General features: G+C 49.3%; 2 protein-coding genes across 3 annotated transcripts in view; one reads left to right on the forward strand and one right to left on the reverse strand.

Moving 5' to 3' along the window:
- The window catches only part of TRAK1 (trafficking kinesin protein 1), a 193,604-nt gene extending 172,035 nt beyond the window's left edge, over positions 1–21,569 (reverse strand). The window contains exon 1 of one of the 2 annotated variants that reach the window (XM_043595655.1): positions 21,462–21,569. The gene's annotated coding sequence lies outside the window, so the exon portion shown is untranslated. Of the gene's footprint in view, positions 1–7,783; positions 7,977–21,461 lie in introns of those variants that run through there. The other variant, XM_043595656.1, reaches the window with a different exon arrangement.
- Positions 21,570–21,894: 325 nt separating this feature from the next.
- On the forward strand, positions 21,895–23,088 carry LOC122492115 (POU domain, class 5, transcription factor 3-like). The gene is made up of 3 exons (XM_043595664.1): positions 21,895–22,197; positions 22,287–22,367; positions 22,643–23,088. Exons 1-3 carry the CDS (start codon positions 21,952–21,954, stop codon positions 22,679–22,681), a joined length of 366 nt encoding a protein of 121 aa, XP_043451599.1. The 5' UTR covers positions 21,895–21,951; the 3' UTR covers positions 22,682–23,088.
- Positions 23,089–25,016: the final 1,928 nt, after the last annotated feature.

A 25,016-nucleotide genomic window follows, 5' to 3' on the forward strand; every position in this document is an offset into this window, starting at 1 on the left:
GTTAACTAAATTGGATTTAAATTTTTAAAAATAAATATATATAAATAAATAAATACAAGAAAATGGGCATCAAATGGAGAGCTATAAACGTGTCCAATAAATGAATGACAAAGAACCGTACCCATCTAGTTATGTGAATCCTAAAACCACAAAAGCATCTTCCCATTGTTTCATGCACAACAGCAGTCCCCTGCTCCCCGGTACCCCAGAACTACCTGCTGCCCTCTGCCGGGTCAATTTCCAAGAAGCATCAGCTCCCTGCAAGGTTATAAGGCACTGCGATGTGTAAAGTCAGGCCCGGTCTGATTCTCAGGACAAGAAACACGTCAATTTTCCCCAGTTTGCGGCATGAGTCAGAGCAGCCACGGCTATCTCATGACCCAGGAATTCTGTTTCGTGGCTCTGGTGATTACAGCTGGTGATGTGAAAACGTCCACAAATGTGTGACAACAGGGCACGGAGAGGCTGCAGAGAAAGTCTGCTCCAGTGGACCGCTCCCATTTCCGAATCCACATCCTTCCATCACCCTGGCAGGCGGACAGAGCCACTTAAGTCTGCATGATGAAAACTGAACCAGAGTAAAAAGATCACCTTTGCTCTTTCACTCATTTGATATTTATTTAGCGCCTACTGTATGCCAGGCACTACTGCCTACCTCTAGTACTACTGGGAGTACAGGGGGAGGAGGACCCAACAAAAATCCCTGCCCTCAAAGGACACGCAACTTGCTGGGAAGAATGATCTCAACAAGCTCTGCCCCCTGTAAGACACAGACAAGAACAGTCCTTTGGGTCAAGTGCCACATGCCAGGGCAGATGTCTGCGTGCCCTCTCCACCATCCAACTGACGCCTCCCACGGACCTTCTTTCACCTCCCGGGGGCCACAGACAAAAATACCAGCCGTGACGGGCCACCAGGAAAACTGCTGATACAGAGGAGTCACCTGGGGTCAGGAGAGGCTCCCCATGCCAACCTCGGGTCAGACCTAAAAGGTGAGCAGGAATCAGCCACGACGCCAGAACGGGCTCTGCAGGGAGGAGAGAGGCAGGGCGCAGCCTCCACAGGCAGAGGAAAAGTCCAGGAGGAAGGAGGGAAAGCAGGACCCGAGCAAGGAAACAAAAAGTTCGGAAGGGCTGTAGCAAGGGAACGAAGGGCAGCAGCCTCTTCGGCCCGTGGGGGTCTCCCGAACAGGTTGTACGCAGGGGACTGAAGGGATGGGATGAGTGCTTTAGAAAGGTCACCTTTGGGGCACCTGGGTGGCGCAGTCGGTTAAGCATCCAACTTCAGCTCAGGTCACGATCTCGCGGTCCGTGAGTTCGAGCCCCGCGTCAGGCTCTGGGCTGATGGCTCAGGGCCTGGAGCCTGCTTCAGATTCTGTACCTCCCTCTCTCTCTCTGCCCCTCCCCCATTCTCTCTCTCTCTTTCTCTCTCTTTCAAAAAATGAATAAACATTAAAAAATCTAAAAAAAGAAAGAAAAAAGAAAGGTCACCTTAGCAGCAGAGTAAATACTAGAGCAGCCAAGGCCAGCTGGGTGTTCAGGGAGGTCTGGGAGGCACATGCCCAGGGGAAGGGGCGGGAGTGAGGGAAACGGAGAGTCGGGAGAAGGCCCAGCTTCCTGCCCAAGCGGCTGGGAACAGGGGTGCCCCCCATGTGACTGGGCTCACAGGCAGACCTGTTTCGTGGCAGGGACGAGGTGGCAGAAAGGGGAAGCAAGCGGTGGCGACGAGCTGGGCCGCGTTTGCGCATCCCAAAAGGGGGTGTGCGGTGGGCAGGCGGGCAGCTAAGTGGGTCGAAACCCAGACGAGATTTGGGCGGCGATAACAACCAAGGCCACAGGCACGGTCACCTCCAGGGCCAGTGTGCAAGGCAGGATGCTCAGCTGCGGTGACACACCCGGAGGACACCAGCACTCAGGAGCTACGTGGTGGGGGCAGAGGAGCCTGCAGCCTCCAGAGGCAGGGGGCTGGAGGAAGTGGGAGGGAAGCCAGGAGGGCGCAGCTTCCCAGAAGCCCCCGGGGCGGGGGCGGGGCGGGGGCAGGGCGAGCGTTCCAAGACAGAAGGAATGTGAGCGTGTCAAAGGTCAAGAATGCCAGGACTAGGTGTGCCCTGGACTTAGCACGAAATTCAGTGCTGTTGGTGGGGGAATAATGGGCTCAGGTGCCTGGGAGCAACAGGGCCAGGGAGGGGGGGAGGAGGTTTCAGTGAGACTGGCAGTGAAGGGGAGCAAAGAGCCATGGCCACGGGAGAAAGGGGTTCTGGAAAGATGGGAGAGAACTGGAGTGGGTCACAGGATGAGGCTGAGGAGACAGAAAGCAGGACCGATCTTCCAAGCGCCACGCTGAGGAGGTGGGAGAAGATGGGGACGCACAGACCATGCAAATCGGCCTCGGGCAGGAAGAGGGTCCCTCCGTCACTTCCCAGGAGATGGGGCAGAAGAAAGGCTCTTAACATCTGGACATGAAGGCCGGGAGGCAGCAAGTCAGCTGGCTCCCGCTCACTCTGCCGGGGGTAAAATGTTTGGGAGAGGCGTGGAGAGTCTAGAACGGTCACTGTGGCACAAGGCAGAGAGAGAAGCCAGGGCAACATCAACAACTGAGCAGAGCCTACGTACGGCCCAGCTGAAGTCGCTTTGCAGGGTCTACACGCTGGGTGATAGGGGACCAGGTAACTTCCCCGGCAGCCCTCAGCAGGCAGGCAGAGTTCCTCCGAGTGGCACAAAGGAAGGACAACGGCTGCTCGGTGACGACAGGCCACACAGGCCGGGGTGGAGGGGAGACGCCGGGAACCTGGATGTGGCAAGGAACTGTGTGCAAAGGGCTGGACGGCCTGGAGTTCAAAGAGCAACGTGGTTATGCTCAGGGTTTCAGAGGTGGGACAGATAACTTCAGGAGTGCCTGCTGCGTGCTGCTAACAAGGAGGAGACAAATCTTGCCACACGTCACCTCACTGAATCCCCACAATCATGCTACGCAGTCTTATCCTACAGATGCAGGAACAGAATCACCAGAGAAGAGCCAAGGTCACAGAGCCCAAGCACGCGGGACCCAGATTACGAGGTTCAGGCATCCGAACATCAAATCCGCTTGGCCCCGCCGCCTGCACACACAGACAGGGTAGATTGCATTATTTATGGCCCAGCAACCACTCAGCCCCTTGCAAGGGCTCTCTAATTGCGCCTCGCGCCATCTCCGAGGGGGAGGGGTCAGGGGCCACCGCTCTCCTCCTGAATGGCTCGCTGTACTACTCGCGGAGATGGGAGGCCACGGTAATTACCCAGCGCCCATTAAAAAGAGCCCAGAATGCGATGTGCTGATAGTTCCAGAACAAACACATCGAAATACGTCTTGAGGAAACTCTAGCCTAGGATCTACGTTTCTAAAAGAGCTGACTCGATCATATGCTACAGGAAAAATCCCTTCCTTCCCACATTCCCGAACAAAGCAGCCAGTGTTTTTAATTCAATGACAATGGGGTTTCGTTTTAAGGAGGGCAGCAGTCCTACCACACTTGTTTCGGGGCCTTAAAAATATTGGCGCCAGTCTTAGGGGGACAGAAAAAAACTTGAGGAAGTAAAATAGGATAATTGTCTGGTAGCCAACATTTATAACTGAAATGGCCATCAACATTGGTTTTTTTTTTTTAATGTTGATTTTTTTTTTTTTAATGTTTATTTATTTTTGAGACAGAGAGAGGCAGAGCATGAACGGGGAAGGGTCAGAGAGAGGGCGACACAGAATCCGAAACAGGCTCCAGGCTCCGAGCTGTCAGCACAGAGTCCGACGCGGGGCTTGAACTCACCACGAGATCGTGACCTGAGCCAAAGTCAGCTGCTCAACCGACTGAGCCACCCAGGCACCCCTTAATGTTTATTTTTGAGAGAGAGAGAGAGAGAGAGAGAGAGAGCGAGCACCGGAGGAAGCCCTCGTGGGGGAGGGGCAGAGAGAGCAGGGGACAGAGAATCAGAAGCCGGCTCTGCCCTGACAGCTGAGAGCCCGACGCAGGGCTCGAACTCACAAGCCATGAGACAGTGACCTGAGCAAAAGTTGGATGCTAACCGACTAAGCCACATAGGTATCCCAGCATTAATTTGGTTCCTAATAACTTGGTATTTATTTATTCAGATGCCAATAAGACACAGTGGAAAGGCCAAGACGTGTTTAGAGGCTGGAAAGAATACTTCGGTGGGGCGCCTGGGTGGCACAGTCGGTTGAGCATCCAACTTTGGCTCAGGTCACGATCTCACGGTCTGTGAGTTCCAGCCCCACGTCGGGCTCTGTGCTGACAGCTCGGAGCCTGGAACCTGCTTTGGATTCTGTGTCTCCCTCTCTCTCTGCCCCTCCCCCATTCACTCTCTCTCCTTCAAAAATAAACAAACATTTTTAAAAAATTAAAAAAAAAAAAAAGAAGACAACTTTGAGGGTTGACACACTCTCGGTGAATCTGAACAATACCCTGGGGCTTCACGCTGTACGCGGCAAGACTCCCCTGGCCATACACGGCACAGGGTGAGTGGCAGAGAAACGCAAGCCCCACAGCCACTACCTGGAAGACAGCAGCACATTCTGCAATAACCAGGCATGCCCCACTCATCCTGGCTTACTGCAACCCCAAAATAAGCCAGGCTCTTGTATCGATTATTCTTACCATACTCTACCAGGAAACACAAGATCGTCTGTCCTCAAATATTTCAGGTTCCAAGAGAATGTACCTTCCAGCTTCTTTACTGATAACCTCAGCGGCTGACCTACGTGAAGCGTCAGCCCGTGCTTTTGAAAGCAACTTGCTAAGCATTCCTAACTCAGTCCCTCCAAGCCTGCAGGTGAAGGAGCAGAATCCTCTCACTGGCTTCCAGGGAACTGTGGCCGAGTCGGATTTTCTCCCCAGGCCAAGTCTCAAGGTCAGGCCTTGCAGGGAGGGAAATAATCTCAGATTATGAGGTAAGCGAGAGTGATGATGATAAACCCTGGATCAGCTGTTTAATATTTTTTCTAACCTAGTTCCTGAAATTCTGATCCTCATTGGGGGAAAATGCTGTCACCTGCATCGTGAGGAAACTGGCAACGTATCCCCAGACAACCCCACTCTCATTCATAAGAGAAAGCATTTTTAAAATAGTACATTTCAAAGAGGGTGCTATATCCAGACACAGACTAAGCAAATTTGCAACATTCACGGAGAAAATATTATTGGAATTGCTTGAAGAATCTTCGGAAATTTTTCAATGGAAAACTCAAATCGCTACAGTTCACTATAATCATGGTTACTTCATGCTCGTTCAGTTGGGACGAAGTGTGAGATTCACCTTCTTCCCTCTGCCCAGAAGAGTGACTTCTCCGCTATAGAGGAGCACAGCATTCTTGTTCCTCTCAGCCTCCAGCTCGGGCTTGAGATGAAGATACCCCCACTCATTTTCTAGGTAAACTTTAGCCCCAGCAGCCCCTACTAACGGTTTGACCAATGAGTTACACAGAATGACTTTTAACACCAGGAGTTTTAAATCAGGTAAGTGTTTTCTGGTGTTAAAAGTTCCATTCAGAACGTAGGGGAGCTAAGGCATCACCCCCAGATTCTTCCTTGTCACAGGTCCTCACAGCCACGGCCAGCTGTCCTGAGACTCTACCCCAAGACACATGGCATCCTTACCCTGGCCTGGAGCTGCCACCGCTCTCCCTGGGCCTTTCCCCGCTCCCTGCTCCCACACCCTGGCTCTCCTCCCAGCAGCTGGGGGACCCACTCAAAAAGTAAACCCACTCACATCACCCCCCTCCCGGCTCAGAATTCTCCAGCAACTTCCTTCCAAACATACGCAAAATAAAGTCTTGGGGCACCTGGGTGGCTCAGTCAGTTGAATGTACTCTCAGTTCAGCTCGGGTCATGATCCCAGGGTCGTGGCATCGAGCCCTGCATCAAGCTCAGTGCTGAGTGTGGGGCCCGCTTAAGATTCTCTTGGGGTGCCTGGGTGGATCAGGTGGTTAAGCATCCGACTTAAGCTCAGTTCGTGATCTCTCAGCTCATGAGTTCGAGCCCCACATTGGGCACCTGGAGCCTACTGTAAGTTCTGTGTCTCCTTCCCTGGTCATACTCTCTTTCTCTCTCAAAAATAAATAAATATATTTTTAAATTTTTAATTAAAAAAAAAAAAAGATTCTCTCACTCTCTCCCTCTGTCCCTCTCCCCTACTCTAAAATAAATAAAATGAAAATAAAAATAAAATAAAAATCTCAACTCCTGACCACAGCCAGGCAGGCCAGTGGGACACAGGTCTGTCCTGACCATCCCCCTCACCCACATCCACTTTCCTGGGGGGCAGTGGGGGGGTACCCTGCATTACAGCCACACCAGCCTTCTTGCAGAGGCCTGGGAACTTGGGGCTTGCTCTGAGAGGACGCATGTTTTCCCATGGCTCATCCTCCTCCCCATTTTGGGGTCTCTGCTCACCCATAACCTCCCTAAGCACGCCTTCGTGGCCCCTCCAGCCTCCATCACCCTTCCCTCCCTATGGCCCATAGTCACTACCTGGCATTACAGCCTACACCTGCTACTCGATGGCGCCTCTCTCACCAGCCCCCAGACCTGGGCTGTCTAGGTTACAGTCATACCTCAACGCCTGGCCCGGGGAGGCCACTCAACACACACTTCCATTCACTCTTCTAACCAGATCTCCAGCTCCTCATCCTGCCTAGAAGGCACTGACCACAACCAAAGCAGACGCTTACCTGCTGAAGACCTACGAAATCAGAACCAATGTTTCTGGGATACGCATAAGCTGCTCAGCAAATATACTGCCATGAGGCACACACACATGTCATTGTCACCCCCACAGCCTGGAGCCACAGCACCTGCCCCTACCAGTCTGTAAGAGCTGGGGCGGCCACCATGGGAAAAGACTTCTTTAAGATTCCCGTTCTTCAGATAAAGTTAGGGAAAATGAAAACAGGCCGTGCTTGGCTTTCTTTCCCAATCTCTGAATGAGCAGAGAAATCAGTAAGAATAATCAAGTCTAGTTCAGTATCTCTCTTCTCATGCGGATCTCATGCTATAGTTTGGGTTTGGGCTTTTGTTGTTGTTGTTAATACTTTTTTTTAAAACAACAAAATAATTGGTAAAATCCAATGAAGTATTATTTCTAAAATAGTTATATTTACTTCCCTTTGGGGAAAAATATCCAGGTTACAGCAGCTCTTCTTGAAATCTATTTCTGACAGAGTAAGATATGATGCTAATACACGTATTATTTCATTATTTTTGAAATTAAAATATGATCAATTTGGGTCATAGCTACAAAAGTCATAAATATTTCAAACATCAGCAGTTTGAAATAAACACTAGGACACTTCTATAATGAAGCTTTAAGCTTTAAAAATATACACTGAGGTCCTATCACTTAACAGCACATTCCCTGCAGAGATTCAGTGCCCCCCAGAACAAAAATTTAAGTCAATTTGATACGGACTCTACCTCGTGTTTTCCCAGCTGAGATGCATTACTATAAAAATGAGGGGCAACGGAAGGGCCGCGTGGAAGCTTACTGATAAAAGTTGGTCAGTGAGTCCCAGGACAATGGTGGCAGGAGAGGTCAGCGGCCAGACGACAACGCACAAACTGTGTGCAAAAATGCACGGAAACAACCAGTGCCCTGGCCAGCTCCTCGGTCTGTCCGGTTGCGGGGGCCTTAGAGCCACTGCCGCGCCCCAGGAGCGGAGACGGCAGCAAGCTAACCGTGCCACTTAGAACAGGCTCTTGACCAGACAATCTCCAGTGTTCGATCACCCTCGGACTTACCTGCACTCCTTACACTTTCTACGAAACGCCGAGGCTCACTTTTAACCTAAAATGGGCAAACTTTCTCCACGTGCCACTCTGTCCTTTCCTAGTCCCACACGGGGTTAAATAAGAGATCCTCAAAGGAGGGAAGAAGGAAGTCTTAGGAGGGAGGGACTGAGAGAGGGCTGGGGGGAGTGGGAACAGCACAGAAATAGAAACAGGGAGAGACCGACAGAAACAGAGAGAGAAAGAGAGACAGAGAGGGAGGGAGGGAGAGAAAGACAGCAAACGGCAGAGAAACAGAGAAAGAGACAAAGCGGGAAAAAGAGACAAGAAACTGACAACACAGAGAAAGAAAAAGGCAAGGAACAACGGAGAGAGCAAACGACACGGGGGGGGGGAGAGAGAGAGAGAGAGAGAGGAGGGAAAAGTTCGCGGGAAAAAGGAGTGATGTGTTTCATGGAAAAGCTATCAGTTACCGAGGCGTTCCTTTTCCATGTACTGTATTATGCCATATGTGGGAAGTGAACAAGGCTGGAGCTCCGCCTAAGAACATCTGCCACGGACTTTAAAAGCCCTAATAATAGCACAGCTGGTGTCCCCAGCCTAATGAGCTCACCGCCCACGTGACCGCTCTCCCCCAGCAGCTCCTCCCCAGAGAGGCGGCGTCCAACAACGGCCAGTCCCCGCCACTCTGCCCTCCCTCCTCCAGGCTTTATTTCCTCCACCCACCCCCCTCCCTCTCCCAAAACCACCCCCCCTCCACCCACTTTCCAGAGCTGAGTTAACTCTTATCCAACAGTTCCTTTGAACAGCGGCTTTCTGAACACAAAAGGCACAGCTCAGAAATAAAAGGTAGGGCACCACTACAAATCTTCCAGACATTAAAAGGATAATTGTTATGCCAATAAATCAACCGCTTGGATGAAACAGGCAAATTCCTTGAAATGCGGAACTTAACCAAAACTAACTCAAGAGGAAAGAACAGATCTGAATGGCCCAGGATTTATTAAAGCAATGGAACTCCTAACGAAAAACTTTTGCAGATACAAGGAAAGGCCAGTATGCCACCAGGTGTGCCTTGCTGCCAGGGTACAGGGAAGGGGCTCCTCCAGGAGCCCTGGTGGCTGGAGAGGACAGTCTCCGGTGGGGAGGCTCTCAGCCAGCTTGACTTTCCCACTGACCACTTCGTGTTGCTAGGAGAAGACCATGCACAGCAAAACTGGAAAGGGGCTGGGGAGGATGTGAACAAAGAAGTGAGGTTTTAAAGGGCTGGGAAGCTTTACCCCTCTCTAGTATAATAACTTTTTGGAACTAATTCCCATATAGTACACTTTTAAAAGTCCTCTAATACGCTGAACAACCTATACTTAGCATCAGGAAGGGCAAGCATTTCAGCCTCTAAGGGGAAGCCTATTGGAACAGGACAGACAGGAGACTCCAGTTGGCACGGATATCGTATCCATAGCAATTGTAAGAGGAGCTAAAAAATCTGGGACCTCTCTCTCTCTCTCTCTCTCCCTCTCTCTCTCTCTCAGTCCAGGCGACACATCCTGGCCAGAAAGAGGAGCCAAATGGACATGATACATGGGACTTATTCACCAGAAAAAGACAAAAAGAAGGCCACATTTCAGAAACCACGCTTGGTAACATACAATAGCAAGGATGTGTCTGTAAACATGCAGTCCAGAGGCTAGCAAATCACTAGATTCTACCCTGCTTACCAGGTAATTTTATCAATAGCAACCACAGGACTAGCTAAAAGGGGGGCAACCATGAATTTTTCTCTACTATTAAACACTGTTGCGCACTAAAAGACGGTGTTTTACATCTTGTTAACGCCATGAAACAGTTATCTAAGCCTTGACAACTTCGTATTTTAATTTTTTTTTTTAACCTTCATTTACTTTTTTGAGACCGAGAGAGACAGAGCATGAACCGGGGAGGGTCAGGGACAACTTCCTATTTTAATTCAGTATCAAGCCACTCTTGCTATGAACACTACAAAATCCACAAAATCTTAAAAGAAAACGATCACAGTATGTGAAGGACCACCATAAGTGCCTTTATACGTTATTCCCTTCTCAGAATGTTGAATACGCTGAGAAGAATCCTTGTAAGACACAACACAGTTGCTTCCATTCACAAAACACAAAAAGCATTAGCAGACTCAACTGCCATTCCGTCTTTACTAACCTGCCCTTTCACTTTTCACTCTTTTGAGGCAGGACATCCAGGCCAAGAACTCTGGTTCTCAAGCCTCACGCTGTCCTGCTCCATCTTTGGGCCCACGACAGTGCCCTTCAAGCCATGTGGGAGCATGAGGCAAAAGGGAAAAAAATCAGTAATACTGATTCTGCCTTTATTGCAAATGTCGATATTTTGTTCATCACAGATTTCTTTGCGCTTTTTTTTTTTTAGAAACACCGCACTAAAATATTTTTATTTTATTTTTTAATGCTTATTTTTGAGAGAGAGAGAGAGAGAGAGAGAGAGAGAGAGAGAGAGAGAGAGAGGGAGGGAGGGAGAGCCAGTGCACGAGCAGGGGAGGGGCAGAGAGACAAGGAGACACAGAATCAGAAGCAGCCTCCGGGCTCCAAGCTCCAAGCTTCCGAGCTGTCAGCACGGAGTCCCACGTGGGACTTGAACTCACCAACTACGAGATCATGTCTTGAGTCGAAGTCAGACGCTCAAGCGACTGAGCCACCCAGGCGCCCCACAAAATATTATTTGTCTTGATGACTTAAATTTTGTACCGCAGGCAAGTGCCTCTATAATTTCACCCTACATCTGACCCTGGGCCACCATGATAATACACCCTGTGTGAACCAAAGAAGAAACACTAAACACCCATGCTTCATTAGCTACCCTAAAGACTGAGGAACAGCTGCCTTGAGGACCATCTACTAGGGGTGTATGTGTATGCACCAAGAGGGTAGGGGCAATGGGATGAAAACCACAGGTTAAGGCACTGGTAAATTCTGTGGAACTATGTTACATCACGTTGCGTTAAAATCTAATAGTTGCCAAATTAACTAGAACCTTTAATTTGTCTTACACATGCAGGGCCATTAATTCTTATGTGCCTATCCACCTTGCACAGTCAATGCCTCCTTGTAGGTAACCACCATTCTTCTGATCCTTATTCCAGGATAGTTTTCCCGGCTTTTGAACTTCCTGAAAATGGAATCCTATAGAGTATACTTGTATTTCTGGTCTCCTGGGCTCAACATTTTGTCTGTAAGATTCATCTATTTATTGCAGGTATTCGTATTTCATTCTTTTTTAATGCTGAGTAGTATCCCATTATATGGATAAACCATGATTTGTTTTTACAGTCACTAGGGAATAGACATTTGGGTTTTTTTCCAGTTTGGAGCTAACATGAGTAAAGCTGCTATTAACCAAGAAGACAGCATGCATTTCTGTTGAGCATATGCCCAGGAGTGAATCTTTGAGTCATAATGGATATGGTCAGCTTTAGTAAATATTTTTTTTTTTTAAGTTTATTTATTTTGAGAGAGAAAGACAGAGTGCGCGTGCACAGGGGAGGGACGGGGGGAGGGGGAAGGGAGAGAAAGAGAGGAGGGAGAATCCCAAGCACACTCCACACTGTCAGTATGGAGCCCGACGCGGGGCTCAAGCTCACGAACCATGAGATCATGACCTGAGCTGAAACCGAGAGCCAGATGCTCAAACAGCAGAGCCACCCAGGTGCCCCAATATTGTCAATTTTCCAAGGGGTCGTTCTTTGTATGTAGCGCGTGAGACTTCCACTTGTCCCACATCCTCACCAGCGGTTAGTATTGTCAGACTGCATATTTTTTCCACTGTGGCGGAGCTGCAGAAGTTATCTTTGTTCAAGCAAGCAATTTCTAATTCCCTCCAATTTTACCGTGATTCTATAGCTCCAACAAGACACACTATAAAACCTCGAGTTAAATGTGTAGGAATCACAAGAAAGTACGGCAAAATCTCGAATTCAGAGCTCACAAATTACGAGAATTCATAAAACATGGACACCCGTGAAACAAGCGTACGTGATGCGTGGCAATGAAACCTGCAAATGTTCATGAACACAAGAATCCTTGTAGTCAACATACTGTAAGTTATTTCCAAGGCTAGGCCAGCATCCCCTCTGATACAACTCTACAGATCTTGTCATACCAACTAAGTAGAAACAAACCCAAAGAAGATTTTAGCTGTTATCTTACTTGGCCCCCCACAGCAGAGTGACCCCACGAACCCCACTCATCGCTGCCAGAACACTCCCTCCCCGTGCACTTCTGGTCTCCTCCTGCTCGACCTCTGGGAGTTCTTCTCCACGTGACATTACTACCATCTACACGGGGATGGCCCCCAAGCCCTCACCTCACACCCAGATCTCTCTTCCAAGCCTCAGACCCAGACATTCCACTGCCTTAAACACCTTCGCTAGGGAACCTCCAAAGCACATCAAACCCCAAGCACGCTCAAAACAGGATCCTGCAAGTCCTAACCCCTGCACAACTGAGTTATCACAATGGAGTTAACCCAATTCAAAAATCTCAGCCTCATCCTTGACCTCCCTAACCCTCCCACCATCTCTTCAAAGACATGGCAAGCCGTAGCTCCTCAAGGCCACCCAAAGGAATCCATTTCTGTCCATCCACACTACCGCTCACCTACTGCCCAGTTGAGGTCACCACCCTCTCTCACCTGTAGCCAAGCCAGAGCTTCAGCACGGGTCTGTCACTCCGGTGGCAGATAAGGCCTGAGAGCCTGAGACCACACACCTGCCTGGGCACATTCACGGAGTGAAGCCAGCCCCGTGACACCGCGCCCCGCGACACCGCGCCCCGCGACGGGCCTTCTCTTCACAACGTCTACATCCCTGCTCTGCCCTGCTCAACAAATGCGCGTGCAACTTCTGAGTCTGCGAGGGGAAGGGTCACACGTGGTCTTGCTGAGGCTCTCCGCCACGCTGCCTCTTCCGTCAGTATACAAAGGATTACCAAAAAGGATAAAAGTCTGATGATGAAATAACCAAACTCTCCTTTTTATTCTCTTTGTTCCCTTCCATAGGAGTATCATTTCTCTTCTAGGATCAAGAGACTCAGCTAAAAGTTTTTCAAGTTAACATCCAATAGTTGCTACGGCATTCCTCTTGTAATCTCTTAACACGAACTATTTTCCTTCCTTCCAAGTACCGTATCCACACACCTACCGCATCAGTCAAAAGCTTAGTCTATTTTCCCAGTGATTTGCTTGTCATACCTTTTATCTACTGTTACGGTATTAAGAATTTTCTGTTTCCCCAGATAGATATTTTCTCAAAATATTTAACACCAAACTCCACCTCTTCCACAAGAGACCTTTGAAACGTCTTGATGTTTGTGTCCAACTATCGAGTCCAAAGTGATTCCTCTGATGCCTTGGGATGCTTGGAGGTGAACCGTTTCTCCTCAAAGCCAAAGGAGGGAAGTTAATGGTCAGGTGAGCAACAACCACGGCCCACATCACTGCCTTAGGTCATGGGGACCATCCCTGTAAGTACCATAAAGATGAAAGCCAACACGAACCCTTGGGGCATGGCACAGAGTGTGTGCTATGAAATTATGTGTGGCTGAACAGCTCATAAGGAGTTCAACAACAACAATAATGCCTAACACAAAATGTTTACTATGAGCCGAGCACGCATATTGACTCATGTAATCCCTTTAATAACCCTGTGAAGTTACCATACAAGTTAATGATTCAGAAACTGGCTGCCATAAACAGGAGGGGTTTTTTTGTTTTTGTTTTTTGGGGTTTTTTTTGCCAGGTTCAACACACCTAACCCTGAAAAAGCACCAATCTTAAAGGGGAAAAAAAAAAAAAAAAAACCATGGCTTCAAACGTATCAATAGTGTCAGTTTATCCAAATTATTAAGCCCGGAGGATTTTTTTTTTAACAAATGAACGGAAATAAAGCTACTCCCCCCACCCCCAAGTCCATAAAACACCACTGTACAATTCCCACAGTATTCAGCATTTAAAACATATTCTAGATGCAAAGGTTGCAATGAAATACCCGCCGTCTGGATGCCACTGTTCTCTTCTCTCTTGCAAAAGCCAGTGAACCCAATGGTCTCAGAAAGTCTGCGTCCAACTGGGAACACTCACACGGCACCAATGACTCACACATGTACCAAATTGCTCATTTTCCTTCTTCCCACCTTTCCTCAAAACCATTACACTGCTATTCCTGAATCATAGGTTTGGGTTTTTTGTTTGTTTTTTTGGTGTTTTTAATTCCCTGGCACAAAGCTGACCAATGCCAACTATGTAACACGACAAGAATCTGCCTGTCGCTTTAGTTTAAATAAACCTCCAATTTCCTTCCAAGGTTTGAAATTCTGCAATGCGCGCAAGGCCCACATTTTTGGACCACTCTTTTAAACAACAACAAAAAAATGGCCCTGACGTTACAACTGTGCTGCCAGACCCCTGCAGATGTCAGACCACCAAACAAACACCTGCCACTCGAAGGCAACGTCGAACAGGCAAACGAAATTTATTCTTAGAACTCTGGACTCAGAATCGCAAAATGTGATGTCCTGCCTTACTGAGTTGGCTTTCTACTGCTGTCCACCTTGTTCCCCCAACTCAAACACACCAATTTCCATTCAAAATTAAAAAGGAGAGAGAAGAATGGAAGGAAAGACCATCCACTCACAGACAGCAGCTTCTAGAAGCCTTAGTCATCTGAGTGCCAGCACACTTACTAAGTAAAATTCAATGCGATGCCCACACAGTTAAATGGTAATTAGGAGCAAGGACTGAAGCAAGAGTTCTGCTTTTCAGGCATTCCCCATAGCTCAAAGCTGGGCAAAAACTGTGGCTAGTGGGGAGAGAATAACAGAAAAGAGAAAAGTGACCCAAAAGAACCAACCAAAAAAAAAAAAAAAAACCAACAAAACAAACTAACGAAAAGAAATAACCACATCGCATCCATCTGGATGACTATTTAAAAAAAAAAAAAAAAACAAGAAAGAAAGAAAAAAAAAGAAAGAAAAGAAAAAAACAAAACCAAAACTGAAAATAACAAGTGGTGGTGAGGACGGAGAGAAATTGGAACCCTTGTGCTTTCCTGGTAGGACAAAAAAAAAATGATCCAGCCATCAAGAAGAAAAGGTATGGTGCATGGGGCACCTGGGTGGCGCAGTCGGTTAAGCGTCCGACTTCAGCCAGGTCACGATCTCGCGGCCGGTGAGTTCGAGCCCCGCGTCGGGCTCTGGGCTGATGGCTCAGAGCCTGGAGCCTGTTTCCGATTCTGTGTCTCCCTCTCTCTCTGCCCCTCCCCCGTTCATGCTCTGTCTCTCTCTGTCCCAAAAATAAATAAATGTTGAAAAAAAAAATTAAAAAAAAAAAAAAGAAAAGGTATGGTGCTTCCTCAAAAACGAAACATAGAGTTACCAGTGGATCCAGCAATTCCACTTGTGGGTACCCACCCAAAAGAAGGTTAATCAAAGACTCAAACAGTTATTTGTACACCCATGTTCACAGATGCATTATTCACCATGGCCAAAAGGTTGAAGCAACCTAAGCGTCCAAAGATGGATGAATGGATAAATAAAATGTGACACGTACACACAATGGAATATTATTCGGCCTGAAAAAGGAATGACGTTCTGGTACATGCTACAACACGGATGGACCGCAAAGACATTATGCTAAGTGAGAAAAGCCGGATAGAAAACAGCAAACCGTATGATTCCTCTTATGCGAGGTACCTGGAGAGGTAAACTCAGAGACAGAAAGTAGAACGGTGGTCACCCGAGGCTGGAGGGACAAGGGAACTGGGAGTTAGTGTTTAGTGGGTACACAGGGGGGATGGACGAATGTGCTACCTGCACCACCGTGTGAACGTATTTAATGCCATGAAACTGTCCACTGGGAAACGGCTACAGTGGTGAATTTTTGTTATGTATATTTCGCCACAACTTTTTAAAACGAAATAGAAGAGGGCCGACACATTAGGTATTTCATCTCTCAGACTGGGGTCTGGGGCAAGAAAAGAAGACTTCTGCAAAGGCGCTTTCCCTGCGCCCATCCCTACATGAGGTCAGGGAAGAGGCACCCTAGGCCGAGAACTCTGTCCTGCTGGGAAAGCGGGAAGGGAGAAGAGAGGGCGAGGAAGGTTACCTATAGGCTGGGGTCAGACCCACCCACCTTCTGTCTGGCTTCCACTCCGCCACCCTGTCTAGTAATGTCCCGTGACCTGGCACAACAAAGAGGAGGTGAGCGTCTGGTAGACTCTCCCAACTACACGGCTAGCACTTAGGGAGAACTGCTGCTCTGGCACATTTTTCAGAACTCGAAACATCACCCCACGTTTCAGGCGTGTGCTGCGGCAGGAAGGGGGGTAAATGGCCACGTTTTGGACTGCTTCTCCTCACTGCTGATCGAGAGGCGACCGTGTGTCCCTTCCCTGCCTGGGTCTTCCCATTTTACACGTCACTGCCCGCAGCTGAAGGGAAGAGGTGGGCGCTGGGGAGGGAACAGGCTCGGTGATCTCTTCTGAGAAGCCCCCACCCCTGTCCTTTCAGGGGCGGGCAAGAGGTTGAACCCAGCTCTGAGCCCCAGCGCCCCTCAGTGCGCAGGGGACTTGATGTGCTGGCCTCTTGTTCTTCCCAACATATGCCAAGTCTGGCCTTGTGCCTGGGGGAAGAACATTCTGGGGAACCCCAAAAAGGGAAAGAGGTCTCTGAGCATCAGTACCACCCAGAGATGTGTTTAAAATGCAGATTCAGGGGCGCCTGCGTGGCTCAGTCGGTTAAGCGTCCAACCGCGGCTCAGGTCATGATCTCGCGTGATCTCGCGTGAGTTCGGCCCGCGGCCGGCTCTGCGCTGACAGATCAGAGCCTGGAGCCTAGAGCCTGGAACCTGGAGCCTGGAGCCTGCTTCAGATTCTGCGTCTCTTTCTCTGCCCCTCCCCCACTCATGCTCTGTTTCTCTTTCTCTCTCTCTCTCTCTCTCTCTCTGTCAAAAATAAATAAACATTAAAAAAATTGTAAATAGATAAATAAAATGCAGATTCAGATTTAGCAGGTCTGGGGCTGCGTGTGGGTCTCTGTAGGTGTGCAGGGCGCCCAGGTGATGCTGGTTGGCACTGGAGGCCCACCTGCCATGGGCTGCGTCGTGACGCCTTATGCTTCTGCAACCAGCTGGGGCCAGGACAGCGGGGACCAAAGGAGACGCACGACCGGTAACAGCCAGGATCCCCCTCTCTTGGACATCGCCCTCCTCCACCCAGGCCACGGCCCAGTGGTCCCACCATAAATCTGGACTCTCGGTCCCCTTAGGCATAAAGAGTCTCAATGAAATTCTTTCCCTACACTCTCCCAGGAAAAGTTTCCCAAAGGTCTTCCGACAACTTCAAGGATTGAACTACGACTGCCCTCATTGCTCACCTGCTTCCTCGGGTTCGAATTCATGATTCAATAACATAAGTGAACCCAAACCTACTGTAACACTCTAGGGAGACTATTGTTGTTTGACCACATCCCCAACTGGAAATTATTTGATAAGGAGCATAATAAAAGGAGGCAAGCCTATACTAGATCACACCTTCTCAACTTTTTGCAAAACTTAAATAGTGAGAGCTCACAGAATGCTCCTATCATAAAACCACAGGCCTGCAGCATGGGCTCTTGATGTTAAAGAACTGCCTGGAAGGACTTTCTGATTTTACCAAAACAACCAGAAGAAGTGACAGAGACCTTTGAAAATCCCAGGGTTCTCCATGTGCATAGATGCTTTTTCCTCCCCAAACCTAGAGAAGGAAAATCAAAATCCTGACCCTGGTTCTAAGCAATACCCATTTTAAGTGACATATACAAACCTGCATCTACGGAAGCCAATGTAGGACCTGCCAATAGCTAATCTGTGTGAACGTAATCCAGGAGACAGCAGCTTTTAATCATAATAATCTCACTATCAGGGTGCCTGGGTGGCTCAGTCGGTTAAGTGTCTGACTCTTGATTTCAGCTTAGGTCATGATCTCATGGTTTGTGAGATAGAGCCCCACATCAGCGCAGAGCCTGCTTGAGATTTTCTCTCCGTCTCTGCCTCTCTCCCCCTCCCATGCACACTGTCTCTCAAAATAAACAAATAAACTTAAAAAAAGACAATCTCACTGTCTAGTAACTAAGTCTAATCATTAATGAGGAGTGCAGTAAAGAATGAAGTGTTCTGAATGGTATGATACAAGGAATACTTTTCAGAAAAAGTCAAATCACTTGATCCACAGGTTCAGTTATCTTCAACAAATTTTGGGGAGAGAAAAAAAAGATGTCAAAGTCCCGTGTAACCCAGAGTATGGTCTTCCTTAACATTCAAATCCAGATAATTTATACTCTGGTGGTTAAGTCAATAATACACCTACCTCCCTTCAATACTAGAGCATCCTTTTCAGCTATTACTATAAAATCCACGTCCTCTGGGGAGGAGATTACCTTCTGCTTTTAACAGTCCTAGCATATCATAAAGCCCGGAACTAGCAAAGCCACTAGAAATAATCCAGCTCCAAGATTCTCAAACTGGGGTACACATGCCACAGGGAAGCCCCCCAGAGCCTCGGGGGAGAAAAAGTGCATCGTCCTCAAGTACTTTTTGACTCAAGGCAGCAATTTAAAGCATCTTTTACATTAAAACAGATGAATCCTGCATCCTATTCTCCATTAAAGGAATCACTGAACTCACATTGAAAAATTCACTGAAATGTGCCAGAAACCTCGGGCTGCACCTTCCATATCCCTCTTTCCAGAGTTCTTTGCCCTGAAGGTTACGGGGCAAGCTTCAGAAATATCGATATAACTCATTTCACAGCTTGAGACACTGAGGCCAAAAGATTCCCAAGGCTTGTGAGTGGTCACTAGAAGTCACTGCCACGGGGCGCCTGGGTGGCTCAGCCGGTTAAGCGTCCAACTCTTGATTTCAGCTCGGGTTATGATCTGGCAGTCTGTGGGTTCGAGCACCGCGTCGGGCTCTCCACTGATGGTGCAAAGCCTGCTTGGGATTCTCTTTCCCTCTCTCTCTCTCAAAATAAAGAAATAAAAAGTCACTGCTATTTGTTAGTCTTCAAAGAGAGTTACAGCCCTCTTCCCACTAACCAGGTGAGGCTGGGAGCAGCCGTTCCTCAAATGCAGGACCAGAAGCCCAAACAAGGATGTCAAGAGCTCACCTTCCACCTGTGTTCCACCCTCTTCTGCCTCGGGTGCACTACTAACAAACATGTAATTAAATGAGCTTCTCAATGAATAATAAAGCCACATGTCCCTTCATAAAACACATGCCAAAGCATCTCTTTAAGCAGCTGCACATCATTGGTATTATACATAGCTTGGAGGCATCCAGATTTACACGTATGCTATTAGTTACTGTCTCTCCACTAAAACTTTGAATTTTTCAACACGGCAGATGGCCTCCATTTGGATACACCTAATAAGAAGGCAAGTCAGAATAGGTAATACTTGTTCAAAAGAAGGAAAACTATGTGGGGAGGAACCAGAAGCCCCATTCAGCAGTGTGTCTGTAGACAAAAGACACTCTCTCAAGACCATAAAATAACATCTAAGAACATACATGAGATGGTCAACTCAAGAGTCACCTAACAGGGCGCCTGTGTGGCTCAGTTGCTTAAGCGTCCGACTTCGGCTCAGGCCACAAGCTCACAGTTCCTGAGTCTGAGCCCCGTGTCAGGCTCTGTGCTGACAGCTCAGAACCTGGAGCCTGTTTCAGATTCTGTGTCTCCCTCTCTGTCCCTCCCCCGCTCACGCTCTCTCTCAAAAATAAATAAAACTTTAATAGGGAAAAAAAAAAGTCACCTAACAACTAGAGACCTTCTGTGTGCAAGGTCAGAGGCAGGGGCTCAGAAAGCAACGACTAAAAGAGAGTCCACATCAGATGGAGACATAGGTGCTGTTGGTTTGGAAACTGATGGCTTAGGAACTCCTTGCAATAGAAATATTGCTCTAGTTTCAGAGCCCTTTTCAATGATCTGATTTGACCTTCCCGGTAAACCCATAAGAAAGATGATAATTAGTATTGTAATATCTGCTTTATTATCCCTGTTAGTGCTGAAAAGGGTTACCAGTCACATCCCTAATCATGTTGCAAGGAGACCTGAAAACCTCCCATGTCGTGTAGTCAAACTTTTACAAACACTTTCATTGAAAACACTCTGTAATCCCTGGAACAATCCAATGCATGTTTGTTCCGGGGAGGCAGGCAACCCCAGAGAGGGGGAAAGCCGGGTCAGAGAGGTTAAATCAGGGCCCAAGGTCACAAAGCCAGTAAAGAGAGAGGGGCTGGAATTTGAGTCCAGGTTTCCCATTCAAAGGCCTGGTCCTTTTAGGAGCACCAGCCACACAGCCAGGGTAGAGACACCCTCCAGGAAGAGCTAGGGTAACCAAATCTCACAGGCCCCTGGGGAGTCAAACAGGAACCAGCTCACACTGGGGCCAAGGTGAGACCCAACTCTTGTCAAACCTGCTGCACACGGACATGGGCTTTCTAACCCAGCTCATTACCCCTGAGCCCTGCTCAGCTCTCCAGGCGGCTCAGCCTACGCTTGTCTGGGCACCTCTGTGATAAAGCTGTGGTCAGAGATCAAAGGGCACACTTTCCGAACTGAGAGAGAGAGAGAGAGAGAGAGAGAGAGAGAGAGATGCTGTCACTCCAGGTCCAACTCAAATTGCCAGCAAGACGGCTTGCCTATCATCCACTGGAACTGGGGAGACCCTCCCCTGCGCAGAGTGCTCAGAGCTGAGCAAGGCTCAGTCTCAGCTGGTCTTGTAATTGGAAACTGAAAAGGACCCAGTCTGTCACTCCCTGCCACAGATAAACAAACGATGCTCCAGGAAAGGGGACTCATTCTGCCTACAGACTTGCAGACAACACTGACGATGTTCACACATTTGTTTGAAGCAATTAAGTTCTGGTGGAGAATATCAGAAAGCAACTTAAAAAAAAAAAAAATCAGAGGCCTAAACACTCGTACTTCGGAAGTGCTCAAAGTGAACGCTGATGTGTTTCTGAGTAAGTACAGGGAAGGGTTTAAAACGCGGGCTGAACCGGGAGTGCGCAACCAGCGCCAGCCCTAGGAGCAGCTGGGCTTTTCGCTTGTGCTTCCCTAAACACAACTCCACAAAAGAAAAAAAACTACATTTCGTTACGTTTGTTTTTACCTGCAAGACGCTGCCCTGGTAGATTCGAAAAGGATTTAAAAACTCATGTCCAAACAGTGACAGAAGTGAACTTGTTAACTCTCAGAATGGAAAGGAAGGGTCCTAAAAGCCACCCGTCCGGTCCCGGACCCACTCAGAAGATGTAATTTACATTAGTTTTGCGGCTGAGTGGGGACCGGGGTGCTGCTCGCGCTCTGGCCCGGCTCAGCTCGGGGCTCTCTGAAGGTCGCCTCACTGTCATCTCAAGAGTGCCGGAGCGCGGAATCCAGGCCACGCGGTGTGACCGCCACCATGCCCTGTGGGCACCTTTTTGGGCCCCACGAAGGCCTCCCTCAGGTGTGGTCAATGTCAGAGGGGTACTGCCCCTCAGGGCCCCGGAGCCCACCCTCTCCCGCCACCGCAGCACGGGCCCACACTCCCCGAACACCAGTGTCCCTCCTCCCCCCCGCCCCCACCCCAGCTGGACGCGCGGACCCGGGTCTTACCTGCGAGCTGCGCTCGGAGCGCGGCCCCGTAGCCGGCGCGGTCCCGGCGGCCTCCCGCGCGGGGCTACCCGAGCGCTCGGCTCTGCCGGCCGCCTCCTCCTCCCCGTTGTCCCCGGCCGGGCCCCCCGCCGCCCGGCGGCTCCGGTTCCCTCCGCAGCAGCCTGCCGGGCGGCACCGGGGTGCACGCGGCGGGGCTCGGCTTCGGCGCCCCCTCCCCCTGCTGCCCGCCGCCGACTTGGCGCTCGCGGGCTCGGGGTCCGGGATTCCGGGACGCGGGGGTCGTCGGGGTGCTCGGCTGCCCCGCGCTCCCTCCCGCGCGCAGCCCCTCTCCGGGGGGGGGGGGGGGGGGGGGGGCGCCTGGCTCGCGGCGCGCGGGCGTCACGGGCTCGGGGCGCGCGGGGACGGCGGCGGGGTGGGCCCCGGGGCGGCGGGCGGGGGCGCTGCTGCGGACGCGGGCACTGATGCGGGCGCCGCGGCGCGGCCTCTCGCCATGGCTCCCGAGCGGGCGGGCGGGCGGTTCGCACCTCCCCTCCGCGCTGCCGTCACAGCCGGACGCGCGCCGAGCCCTCCCCTTCCACCGCCCCGCCCGCCGGCCCGTGCCGCCACCTGCGGGCCGCCCTCCAGGATGCTCGCCCCGGGGATCGCGCTCCGGCTGCCGCCAGCCGCGCCCCTTTGCCCTGCGGCCGCGGCCCTAGGCCTGCCCTGCGCCTTGCCCTTTGCGGCTGGGCTCGGAGAGGTACCCAGCGGAATACCTGGGTGGGGAAAAGCTATCCTACCCTTCCCCGCGCGCTTTTTCTATCACTTGCGCGCTTATTGTCCGTCTAGGGTCAATCTAAGGGGAGCACGGGACTCGCGCGTGCAGTTTGCCACCAAAGCAATGGAAGTCCAGGCGTGGCGTTCCTGCAGGTCGGGCAGTCTCCTAGGGAAGCAACCGTGAGGCTTCAACAGGGGGAGGGCAGCGCCAGGGGACCGGGGCACGGGAGTTGTTGATGGCAGTCTGAACAAAATGCCACCGAAGCAGGGGGGCGGCGGGGGTGGCGGGCGGAATCCGAAAAGGATACAGGAAGTGTTCACAAGCCACTGTACTGTGCAAATCGCTGGTGGACAGTTTAACGCGGAACAACCCACATTAGCTCATTTCCAGTTGAGACCGCTGAGTCTACTACGACCTTTGCCCAAAGGTCGTAGAGGACACTGGGAAGACACGGAGAGGATTCTGACCAGAACCAAAGACGCAAGGAAGCTGAAGCATAGAAAACCTGGTTTCAAATACTCGTAGAGGATTTGAAGGGTGCGGTAAAGGCTGCATCAGGCAAGAATCATCAATGGATGCTAACGGTAGAGCGGATTTTACTGGGGAACAGATATTTCCTTGGCTTAACAGGTCTCTCCATACAGATGGTTGAGGCTTATAACAGCAAGGGGGAAATATTCACAAAGGAGCAGGTGGACAACATCTTCCTTCACCAGGTGGTCAAAATTAACGTCACCAATGAGAGCAGACGGAGATCATGTCCTTATCATGTCCTCATACATCACCTGTGCGGTATTCCAGGGAGAACCAACAACCTGAATCTGATGATGCTACCTTAGACCAACCCCAAATGAGGAACATCTATTAAAAAGGGCAGGTAGGGGCGCCTGGGTGGCTCAGTCGGTTAAGTGTCCGACTTCAGCTCAGGTCACGATCTCGCGGTCCGCGAGTTCGAGCCACGCGTCGGGCTCTGGGCTGATGGCCCAGAGCCTGGAGCCTGCTTCCGATTCTGTGCCTCCCTCTCTCTCTGCCCCTCCCCCGTTCATGCTCTGTCTCTCTCTGTCTCAAAAATAAATAAACGTTAAAAAAATTAAAAAAAAAAAGTTCTATTAAAAAGGGCAGGTAGGGGCGCCTGGGTGGCGCAGTCGGTTAAGCGTCCGACTTCAGCCAGGTCATGATCTCGCGGTCCGTGAGTTCGAGCCCCGCGTCAGGCTCTGGGCTGATGGCTCAGAGCCTGGAGCCTGTTTCCGATTCTGTGTCTCCCTCTCTTTCTGACCCTCCCCCGTTCATACTCTGTCTCTCTCTGTCCCAAAAATAAATAAACATTGAAAAAAAAATTAAAAAAAAAAAAAAGGGCAGGTAGGGGCTGTATTCTTCAAACATGTCAACATCGTAAAAGACAAAAGAAGGCTTGGAAATGTTCCAGATTTAAGGTTGCTAAAAAGTCGTGACAGCTTAATGTGATCCTCAATGTAATGTGTAAGGAAAGGAAACGCTATAAAGGATATTTCAATGGACAAAGTTGGAATCCTGATAGTAGATTAAAGTATTGGATCAATGTTAAATTTGCTGCTGTTGATAATTTGTCCTATGGTCCTGCAGAAGAATATCCCTCTTCTTAGAAATACACACTGAGGGGGCACCTGGGTGGCTCAGTCGGGTGGGCCTCCGACTTGGGCTTAGGTCATGATCCCGTGGTTTACCGGTTCGAGCCCCGCGTCTGGCTCTGTGCTGACAGCTCAGAGCCTGGATCCGCTTTGGATTCTGTGTCTCCTTCTCTCTCTGCCCCCCTCCCATGCTCACACTCTGTCTCTGTCTCCTTCAAAAATAAATAAACATCAAAAAAAAAATTAAAAGAAATACACACTGAAGTGTTGTGCAGACATGATGTGTGCAATTTAACCTTCAAGTGATTCAGAAAAAAACACGTTGATAGGAAAAATGGTAGAGTAAATGGGGGAAAATATTAACAATCAGTGAATCTGGGTACAGAGTGTACTAAAGCACTTCCTGCACATTTGAAATATTTCCAAATAAAAAGATTTTTGAGAAACCAAATAGGGGATGAGGTGGGCCAGGAAGAAGGCAAGGTATGTAGAGGGGCAACACAAGAGAGCCTTCTTTGTGGTTTTAGAACCGGTGATCCAATTTATGTAGAACTTATACACGCTTAAATAAGCACAAGTAAAACTGGGGAACTCTGAATAAGGTAGGTGGATTATATCCTTGTCAATATCCTAGTTGTAATAACATATTAAGGTTTTCCAAAACGTGATCATTGGGGAAACTGGGTGAAGTGTATTATTTCTTACGACTAAATGTGATTCTACAATGATCGCAATAAAAATTTCAGTTACAAAAGAAATGACCACGTATCTGTCAGGTTGGTACATCGATAAACAAAGCTGCCTGGGAATATGTAAGAGCAAATGTACTGGCACTGTCTCCTTGCGGGTTTAGAGTAGACGTAGGTCTGTTACCAACAGTGAGGTTTTTTTACAGAAAAAAAAAAAAGACTATTTGAACTATAAATGATGGATCAGGTTCCTTCCAGTTCTGTAACTTAAGAACACTAGAGCTGGGGAATCTTTGAGATCATCTGGTCCAACCTTCTCATTTTCAGGAAACTGTGGGCAGAAAAGTGGTACATGACCAGAGGAGCATCAAATTAGTGGTAGACCCATAACTACAACCCTTGCCTGCCGACTATGTCCAATGCTCTTTGCACCTTTACCAGCTGCCTGTCACTCTCTATATCCATGAGATTCAGTCAAGCGGGGTGCCAAATTTTAAAGTCATCC

The sequence above is a fragment of the Prionailurus bengalensis genome, chromosome C2, assembly GCF_016509475.1.
Source record: "Prionailurus bengalensis isolate Pbe53 chromosome C2, Fcat_Pben_1.1_paternal_pri, whole genome shotgun sequence".
NCBI lineage: Eukaryota > Metazoa > Chordata > Mammalia > Carnivora > Felidae > Prionailurus > Prionailurus bengalensis.